Source organism: Topomyia yanbarensis, chromosome 1 (assembly GCF_030247195.1).
Source record: "Topomyia yanbarensis strain Yona2022 chromosome 1, ASM3024719v1, whole genome shotgun sequence".
NCBI classification, from domain to species: Eukaryota; Metazoa; Arthropoda; class Insecta; order Diptera; family Culicidae; genus Topomyia; species Topomyia yanbarensis.
In genome coordinates, this window is record NC_080670.1 from 199,992,046 (window position 1) to 200,002,874 (window position 10,829).

Consider the following 10,829-nt stretch of genomic DNA (forward strand, 5'->3'; position numbering starts at 1 on the left):
GGAGAACCCTTTGCCGCAGATCTCGCACTTGTTCGGTTGTTCACCGGTGTGGCATCGCATGTGGACGGCGAGCCTATTTGGCCGGATAAACTCTTTACCACAAATGTCACATACAAGAGGCTTTCTATCGGAGTGCACTTTTTCGTGCCGATTCAGATTATACAAATGGCAGAATGTTTTACCACAGACTCCACACTTATACGGATGGTCTTTATCGTGGGTGGAACTGTGCCTCGTAAGGAGGTTTTGACTGCGGAATGCTTTGCTACAGACAGAACACTTGAAGGGTTTCTTGCTGTCAGGGAGTGATAGTTCATGGCCGTTTGATTTAGAGTCTGTCTGCGGCATAACATCCAACTTATCCCTGCAATAAAAGAGCGTCTATCAGTTTGCGTTGTCAGTGACATAAAAAGGAAGCAGGAACCTCTGCTCGTGTTTGATTTCGATGCTATGCTGAACTAGATCTGAATGAGGAACTTCGACATCGTGGTTGGTTGATTTGATCGAATCATTGGGGTAGTCAGAATTTACTACGAGATTTTCTTCCGGCCAAAATTCCATCTTAACCGTGATCTTATATTGTTGATCTATCATTTCGTCATCAATCGATTCGGTGACTTCCTGGTTTACCAGAAACTTGAATTCTTTATATTCTGTAGGCATGTTCGTTAGATTTTTCTTAGCCAGACAATGGCTGGTGTCTGAATTAGAAATTTATTTCTCGGTTATTTGGAATCCTGACTGCATAATACAACCAACCTACCTGTATTTACATCAATCGGGCTTTCGCTGCGTTTTCAGCACTGTTCACGGTTTCTCGTCTTTGAGCTGAGCTCCGCGCTGTTCACTTGAGCAGACATCACGGAAGTAACTAGGCCTTTATCCTAATGTTTTGATTCGAGTTTTGTAAAACCATAGAATAAAACTAGCAAATCAGTACGTAAACTCGTAAAATCTGAACAAACTTTGACAGAATATCGAAGACTTGTTCATCAGATTGCTTTGATTGCCCACAACACAAAAGATGTACTCATTCAGGTGGGAGCAGTCGCTAGTGATGTCTTTTTTTACTCGATTAACGCAAATAATCGATTAATTTCTAAAATAATCGAAAAATAAATAATCGATTACAAGCTTTCGGTATAATCGAGCAAATCGAGTAGCTGATATCGATTAATCGAGAGCATAATTAATGAAGGGTGGCATTGAAAACGAAAGTCGCAGAGCAAAAAAATATGACCAGACTTCTCCAAATTTTTCAAAATGTGCCGAGCGACCTTTTTTTTTTGGTTGACAAACTAGGATTTACTAAGCAATCGATTATTGATTTTAATCGATTATTTTTGTCGATTAATCGAATGAATTAATCAATCTCAAATATTATTCGATTAACGGATAATCGTTTATTTGCAAAAATCAGACATCACTAGCAGTCGCTTTTGTCGGGTGCAGAGTTGCCATATATAGACTTATCCTGCTGGGTTGGTATTGTGGTACGTTTAAATTGGGAGGAAAACTAAACTTTTACACGGCGAATTGGGAGGCAAAAAACCGCTTGTGCGCTAGAGGTGTGCGCCGCGCTGCCGATTTCAGGTAAAAATCGGCGGCGCTGGCATTACACCGATGTGCTTACTATTTTTACATGCAATCGTTGGCGCGGCGCGGCGGCGTTGCGCACACCTCTATTCTGGGCCTGAGGGGAGCGCGGTAGTATAAAAGTGCGAGATTTCAGTGTGCATATTTTAAACGTTAGATATGATACTGCAAATTTATTTGTATTGTACAGATTTTTAAGCGTACGCTGAAAAAAATCCGAACGTAAATTCTATTTGCTTCAAGCCACTTAAAATCAGCCCCCTGAAAACTGTTTGTTGCCTGAAGCTGCCACCAAATGCCACTAGCGCTAGCTACGTCTCAAATGTTCAAGGTCCACTCACAAGAACTGTACAACACCGTTTAAAAGTTGGATTCAATACAAGTAATAAGCAATGACTGTCCCCTCGTCATTCACCGAACGTACAACCCACCCATCGTTTTGCCACTGGGTGATCTGTCAAACGTATGCATCCTGAAGGTGCAAAGAAGAGAATACCGTTACTGTTTCATTGTCGCTCGAATGTGCAAGAAGCACAAATAAATCGTTCTCGTTTTTTGTCAAACCGCGTGTTAATACTTTTCCAGCATTTCCGAAACTACCAGTTTTTCCCACTGTAATAGCGCACTCTCCCACAGGTTACGGGCCCAGATTGCGTTTCGGAAAGTGTAAAGTATTTGAGAACGTTTGTTTTTTCGGATAGTTTCGATTGGCGTCGCGAGTGATTCGGTCAAGGTTGGTTCGGGTCGTAAGAGTGAGCGAACAAAATGGCGGACTTCAAGGCTCTGGCGCTCGATAAATTGAACAATTGAAATTGGAGCACGTGGAAGTTTCGGAGCGAAATGTTGCTCACGCGGGAAGGCCTTTGGCATGTAATAGCCGAGCCGAAGCCGGAGCCAGTGAACGATCCGTGGAAAAAGGCTGATCAGAAGGCTAGAGCTACACTAGGGCTGTGTATAGAAGAAAGCCAATACAGTCGTGTGAAAAATGCTGATTCAGCGAAAAATTTCTGCGCGTGTCATGAAAAATCTACTGTTACGACGCAAGTGGCACTACTGAATAAGTTGTGGAGTATGAATCTTCCTGAAGGTGGTGACGTTGAAAACCACATACGGGAGCTGGAAGAAATTTACGACAGACTCGCTGTCGCTAAACAAGTTTTGTCCGAATGGTTCAAGATTGTTTTACTGTTCAGAAGTTTACCAGAGTCATATGGCGACCTTGTTGCAGAGCCAGCTGGATGCAGGTACGACTCTGGAAGTAGTGAAAGTAAAGATGCCCGGGGAATATGAGCGAAGAAGTGAGCGATCCGGAAGAACGATTAATAAGGCAAATGGTAAAGCTACTGCCATGAAAAGTGCAACGAAAAAGGGTAGTGCGGGGAAAGTGTGCTACCATTGTGGTAAACCGGGACATTTCCGAAGAGATTGTCATGCGTGGAAGAATTCGAAGAAGGGAGATGCTGAAAAGAAGAAACCCGAGATGAAACTAATAGCGAAGAAGGCTACCGATGATATTAGTGATGTATGCTGCATGGCTGGAAACGAAAAATGCAACTCGTGGTATGTAGATAGTGGTGCCAGCTGTCATATGACAAATGATGAACATTTGTTCGCACACCTCACTGAGAAAAGTGGCCCAAGTGTTGTTTTGGCTGCCGGAAAGGTGGTTAAAGCGACGGATTACGGTAACGGAACTCTTTGTGCAGTGAACGGTAATGGAAGCATTGTAAACGTAAATCTAACTAAAGTCTTACTCGTAAATTAACCAACAAAGGGTTCACGGCTGTTTTTAATACCACTGGTTGTGAAATTCGCGATAATACCGGTAAGGTGGTAGTTTCTGGTGAGCGATCAGGCTGTTTATATCGACTGCAGCTAAGTGAAGTGTCGAAGAAGATAGAAGAAAAAACGCACAATCCTCTATGCCAGCACCAGTGGCACCGACGTTTTGGCCATAGGCATCTAGAGTAACCATTTGCGCACCTCCCAACAACCTGGACCTCGCACTTTTAAAGTACGAGTGATCAAACTGCTACTCTGTGGTGGATGTTTATGAATCGAAAGGATGAATGCTGGAGGGGAATGTGAGCGGTACTTCCCTGATGAGGTTCCCATGGTCCTGTGCCGACGGGTATGGATTAGACATAGCCAGAACCTTGTTGCCATTGTATTTTGTGTTGTTTGTTGGCATCTCCTATCGGTGTAAAGCTAGTCCGGTATCACATAGGGTACCCGGGGAACAAAGCTTTGTGATGTTTCGGTGCCCGAGATATTCAAAGGTCCAACTAATGAAGGACGATTCTCATGTGCCCTAGCACCCACATCTAAGCTGAGTTTGCATTTACTTGCCCTATCCATCCGAATTTGCCGACAGCCATAAACGAGTTTAGACTCGAAATTACATGAACCCCGAGCTCTTAATCCAGTCTCGTGATCTGACAGAATGACCAACTCCGTACTCCCAACTAGATCACTTCTAAACAGAAACATTCTGGTCAGTTTTTCAAGCGAAGGTTGAGGCGTGCTCAACCTTCGCTTGAAAGACTGGCGGCGTAGAACCTACAATAAGGACCACGACTTCCTACTAGGGACAGAGGTCTATTAGGGTCACGACGGTCGTACCTTGGGGCTCCATACTCGGCCCAACGCTCTGTACAACGGAGTATTAACACTGGAACTGCTCAGGGGAGTCGAGGTCGTCGACTTTGCAGATGACGTTGTCCTGACCGGTGAGACCCTTGAGAAGGAGGTGGAGATGTTGACGGCAGAGACAACCTAGATGGCCAACGCCATGCTCCAGCTGTCTCACCACAAGACAGTGTCTCTTGCACGTTCACGCACTCCGGGCAAAGCCCAAACTGATAGAGACACTTCCGAAAGTATCCATGCCTGGACAAAAACTGCGTCAAACGCCAAGCTTCTTACGCATCCACAGCGAGACAATTTTTGATGAGCCGATGGGTCCACCTTCCTTTCTCCGCGTTGTCCCACTCTTGCTGCCACTTAGCCAACGAGCCCGCTCTTATCAGTCCTCTTGAATTTCGTGTATTCCTCCGTTGGTAGCACTCCACATCCTCAACCAGAGTGATGCTGATGGGAATCATTCCGGCAATGACATATATCGCCTCCGCCACGATATCGTTCTGTACGCGCTCACGACACGAACAGCCATTGGGCACAGGTCGGAACGCCATACCAAAGTATTAAGGATGAGACAGGAGAGGTCTTGTGCTGCATCTTGCTCCTCCAATATCCAACATACATAATCGACATGGCTGTTGTATTTAACCGTTCGTCGACCATCACATCCAGGTGCTTCAGCGTATGCATCGATGGGATTAAGTGTCCCCGACGCTGATCACGACGCGCTGAATATTTTTACGATTGCTGACCAGCAGCTCCTCCGTCTTATGATGAGCCAATTGCAACTTGACATCAGCCATCCAGGTTTCCATGATGCTTATTATCTCTGCTGTCAACATCACCACATCCTCGAGGGTCTCGCCGGTTATCGTCATCTGCAAAGCTCAACTCCCCTGAGCAGTTTCAGTGTTAAAACTCCGTTGTACATTATGTTCCAGAGCGTTGGGTCAAGTAGGGAGCCCTGAGGTACTCCCAATCGACCTCTGCCCCATGGTTGTTTGGAAGACCAGTACTCGATTCTGAAAGTAACTTTTCAGAACCTTGTACAGTCAGTCCGATACCCGCATTCTGTGCAGCGCTACCGCGATCGCCGCCCAGCTGATACTGTTGAACGCGTTCTTCACCTCGATCGTTACCACGACGCAGTAGTGATTCTCCTGTGCTTTCGATAACTGTACGGATAGCGTCCACCGTCGAGATCCTTTTCCGGAATTCGAACTGCTTTTGCCCGTACTTACTTTCTGCGTAGTTCGTCAGCTTGTTAAGGATGAACCTTTCCAGAAGATTACCAAGAGTTTCCAGTAGGCATAAAGGCCGATACGAAGCTGGATATCCTGGTGGCTTCGCTGGTTTTGGCACCAACACCAGCTTCTGAATCTTCCATCTGTCCGGGAAGAAGCCTTCGTCCAGGCATTACTATAGAACATGTCCGGAAACGCGGTCTTCAGTGTCACGTTGGGGATACCGTCCGGACCGAAAGCTTTCTTCGTTTTCAGTCGTCGTCGATGAAGACTTCCGTTTGTCAGAGCACATTTCGAGCACACCCTTGATCGTGGCCATAACGATGCGGTAAGCCTTGCCCTAGGGGTTAGCGTCTACTTTTCTGCACAGCTCCTTGTAGCAGGTGGACTTATTAAACACTATATCGCGTTTAAAAGCGTCGCTCGCCAACTGTCAACTTTCACTCTTCTCTGACATCCTCAGAGCTAGCGTCCTATTGCTTTCAGTCTGGCAGCACGGAAGATGCTGAGCCGTTCGTTCCACCAGTACGCCGGCAATTCATCGGTTACAATTTCCTCGTCACAGATCATCGGTATTCTAAATTGGAGCAAGGCTGTCAGCGCGAAGCGCTTCCAAAAAAGGTCGTTGTCGAAGTCCTTGCCGCTGGCCAGTCCTCACTCTCCGCGTTATAATGCAGAATGTTGAATGTTACGTCGATGATGGATTCCCGGCCGTCTTTACGGGATGTGCTAGAGGAACCTTCGTTGCACAGCCTTACATTCAGCTTCGCCAGATCTTCCAACATGTTGTAACCTCTTGCGTTGGTCTGCCTGCTACTCCACTCCACAGTCCAAACGTTGAAATATCCTCCTACTATCGACTAACGAGTCGATTAGTGCGTCCAGCATCCGATTGTACTGCTCAGGTGTCCACCGTGAGCGAGCTTAACAGCTACATACAAATATGCCGTTGATCCTGACGATCACGAAGCCTTCGTGTGTGCTACCCACAACCTCCTGGGCAGGAAAACCACCCATCATTTGGATTGCCTTCACTATCCACCACTCAGTTACCGATATCGGGAGGAACACGATACGGCTCTGCAATAATTTCAACGTCACAGTTCGTTTCTGTTGTTGACTGACACAACAGTTACTGTGCAATGTCGCAATGATTAAGATTGAGCTGCGTAATCTCCATCATCCAGCCTTCGCCTTAAGAAGCCGGCATAAGAAGTCATGTCGTCTATTCCGCCCTCATTTGTGCAGAGCAAGCCCTTCGATTGCTTTGTGCAGTCTCTAGCAATGTGTCCCTTCTCCCCACATTTTCTGCACAGATTTGATCTGTCCATGTCTCTACAGTTTCTGGCCTGAAGGGCAAAACCCAACCAAGCACTAAAACATCTCCGCTTGTTTTTTTTTATCTAGGGATCAGTCGTAACGAGCACACCGACCATCCGTCTTTGATCTTACCGGTCGACATAAGCTTGTTGGCTGCGGTTGGTGTTAAGCGTATCCCTACTGTCTATATGCCACTGTACCCCTTGCTCAACCTGATTGACATCTGTTCTTTCTCCAGGTAACATTGCTCTAATAGCGTGCTCCTCACTTCGTCTTCCGTTGTGATCTCGTCCAGATTCTTGTAATGAACCACTGCTTCCTGAACTAAAGCTCTCACATTCGCTTCTCCTTCCATCGCTTCTGCCACGAGTTCCCGATAGGCCAAGCTCTTGATCAATGAATGTTTCTTCAGCTCGAACAACATCTCGCCTTTCTGCGTGCGCCTGATTTTACGCTACGTTCTTCCCCAGCTCCTTCAGCTTGGGATCCTCTCTCACCCTTTTGAGAATCGCAACGCACTTCACGCCATCGTTTGCTTTGACGACTAGAGCGGCGCGGCCGAAAGTCTTTTTTCTTCGTTTCATACTTTTCTTTCTGTATTTTGCTCCTCTCTTCTACGGTTTCTACAGTTCGCCATTCACCCTGCATTTGTCGGCTGTTTCCCTGTCTTTAATCGACCTTCTTGAGCTTCTTCAGTTCCTCCTCCTCTTCTGGTGTTTCCCTTACTCTTGTCAATGAACGAGAACACCGGTCACCCTTCAGCGTCTCATGGGCTTGTGGTTTCGCTATATCGGTGGTCTTCAGCGTCTTTTCAACGTTTTCAGCTCTCTCTCTCTAGTAACGCCATCCGTTCGCATTCGGCTGCTGCTACGGCGGATTTGATGCTAATCACTAGATCCTTGATCTATCCATCTCCCTTGCTTTTCATGAATTCGTGGAGTTCTTCGCTTTTTTGACTCAGCTACGTCGCTTTAGGCAACACAGACCGCTAGTTTTCTTGGGTAATGCTTGGTTTCGACGTGCGAGGGTTGACGCGATCCTTCATGGGGTACTGCGTTCGGCTCTAGTCATGAGCCTTCAACTGAGCCTACCTCCAACGGCTAAGGTGCCGGGTTTCGAATGTACTTGGAGACATACCATAGATCTGATAACTGAAATGTATAGCCTGCGCGCCAAATTTGGTTTAAAACCCATTTGTTCTCTTGATATGCAGATTCCATAGTGGTGTACTATCTATTATTAGTCCAAGAAGTGTTACTTCCCTAGCAAATTCGATAGTTTTTCCATTAGGAATAGGTGGTTTGATTTTGACTTTCTTTTATCTTGTAAATGAAATCGCGGTGATGTTTTGGGGATGTCGCGTTCACAGTAGCTTGAGTACGGTCCAAGCTCGTAGATTCATCCTTGCCCCTAACAGTCATGACGTGTCCCATTACTTCAAATCTTAGACCTTCAGTCAGAGGTCCGTCTACTACCAAGGACCAAAGAAGGGGTGACAGCACTCCTCCTTGAGGACAGCCTCTACTGGTTCTCATAGTTAGTTATAGTCTCGCGTCTCTACGACGCTATCACAGTCCGGTAGCACAACATTTCAGTGATTCATTCGACAGTGAACTGGTCTATCCCCTTTGATTCAGCAGTACGCTGAATCGCACCGAGGGCAGGGTTGTCGAAGACACCCCGAACGTCATTTTAAACCGTTTGGACAAGATTGTGCAGTGCCGTGAAAGTTGATTTCCCTGGTTGATAGGCTGCTGCTGAAAATTTTATATTTTATGAGATGGTCGCAAACCGTTAAATCCTGAACCTTATCGCTGCTCAAGCCGTCATACCTGAACTTCGGGGTGTCCCCATCATTCAGAATATCTTGAAGGGGTACTCATCCGTGTCGGTTTCTCGAAGCTAGGAATCGGCAGCCAAACGTGTTCGTTTTGTCCAAGAACTTCTGGTAGCCAGAACACGTGCTCACTGCGTCCCTTCATCGGTAACGTTCTGCTTCGTCGGAAGTCAACGACACTCAGCAGCTTCCGTCGACTCTAAAATTTAACTGACGAGAAACGCAACGAAAGGGCTATATCGCCGGTGGTCCGATCTCAGCCAGCATAACACGTCTTTGGAATCTGTTCAGAAGTACCACTTGCTAACCGTGATGGACAAAATGTTGTGGTTGTTGGCGTTCTGTAACTGTAATCTCCTTGCTTACACAGATCCTACCTTCCGAAAAACGGCCTGCCACGTCAACCATTTCTCGAACTGCGTGTCTTCTATAGGAGAATTACAGCTCACTGATGTTCTCCATATTTCTTGCAAGTTGATGTTTTTGAAGAACCATCAAAAACATCAACAGGCGCATAATCAAACCCAATGGATCGTACATCATCATCAATGTGCGGGGAACTTCGCATTTGGTCGGCCGCGAGCGCCGGAGAGCAGATTTTCATCGCAACGGGAGCAAATTTCGAAAGTGAATCGATAATTGCATCGGTCACCTCTTTATGGTCCCACTCGATTCGTCTTGCGTTCATGTTCTGGACGTAACTCACGGAAGACTGGGCTTAAAGAAACACCATAGACGGTGGCAACTGCGTCCCACACTAGGTGAAACTTGCCCGGTTTATTTGCGCTCACTACAACGAATATAGGTAGGCACCAAATACGCGCACGCTTTTCTTGAAGTTCTTCCAAAGCCAGCTTCCACACGTCACCCTTCTTGACATGTTCTTGGATCTTCTGGTCAAGAACCTCGGTTAGTACTGAATCAATCCGGAAGTCGAACGTGATCGTGTTTTCAAAGCAGGCCAGATATGAAATGGTTAAGCAATGGACGCTACAGGGATTCTAACAATGACTTAACCCGTTGATTGTCCTGAGAGAGAAGCGAGTTGTTTGGTTTGATGACTCCCATGCTATCCAGCGTGAAGAAACATTTCATCGCTTTGTGAAGCTCATTATCATTTTCAAAGCCTTACATCTTCCCACACGGTGAAAGGTTACGCATTCGCCGGCGTCTCCGTTACCTTTACAATTGCACAATATATACTTATATACAATATACTTTTCCTGCTAATTGGCGGTCGTATCTGCAACGAAGAGACAATACCTGTAAGGACTTCTAGTATCCGTTTTATTCATCGATGGTATTAATTCAATAAGCTACGATATGCACGACCTTAACACATTTTAGTTCTATGCTATATTCCACCCTAAGAAGAAAAATTGGGTAAACACCAAAATTTCTCACCAGGACGAAATTTTTTTTTGGAAAACCAGTCTTTGCACTTGAAGGACACAAATCCTTACTTATTACTCGGGTGCGTTTCGACTTCGTCTCATCAGAAACCGATACTAACTTTTTGTCGGAATAGATTAGTGCCGGCTTGACGGAAATCCCTAAACTTAAAACACTTTGTGTTTGAATCCAACGTCTGGTCAAACGTGATGTTCCGTCCGAAGAGAAGCTCTGTTTATGCCAATAAGACAAAGCGAAACTGAAACTTGTGACTAAGCCTATCTTCGCTGTCTCCCTCTTGAAAGGCACGAAGGCCTCTTCCACTGCTCTACGATCAATTCCAATTACATCAATATCGTCCGCAAAACTAAGGATCATATGCGACTTTGTGATGATAGTTCCATTCCTTTGCACGCCGGCTCTCCTGATAGCTCCTTCAAGAGCAATATTGAACAGCAAATTTGGTTAAGTCCATCTAAGGTCACAAATGAGGTTGAGATATCATCTGCAATCCGAATACTTGATTTTGAACCATCCAACGTTGCACGTATCAATCTAATCAGTTTTGCCGGAAAGCCATGTTCTGACATAATCTGCTACAGCTCATTTCTTTTCACTAAGTGTCTTTTTTTAAGTGTCCAGGCAATGTCCAACTCAAAGCAGTCTCTCTTCCCCAGGTCGGTGAAGTGGTAGTTTCTGGGGTAAAATTCTCGTCGTCAAATTTTCCAGGGAAAAGGTTTTCTGCTGCATGTCTTGTAAACCTAAGTCGGTTTAAATGTGCGAACGAACTTTGCACAAAC

The 10,829-nt window shown here is 45.8% G+C and overlaps 1 protein-coding gene across 1 annotated transcript in view; it reads left to right on the forward strand.

The window, feature by feature from the left end:
• Window positions 1-3,361, forward strand: part of LOC131676152 (mucin-5AC-like) — a 14,188-nt gene extending 10,827 nt beyond the window's left edge. Inside the window, exon 2 of the mRNA XM_058955274.1 lies at window positions 2,825-3,361. Within this exon, the coding sequence (XP_058811257.1) occupies window positions 2,825-3,361 (537 nt within the window). The remainder of the gene's footprint in view (window positions 1-2,824) is intronic.
• The last annotated feature ends 7,468 nt before the right edge of the window (window positions 3,362-10,829 follow it).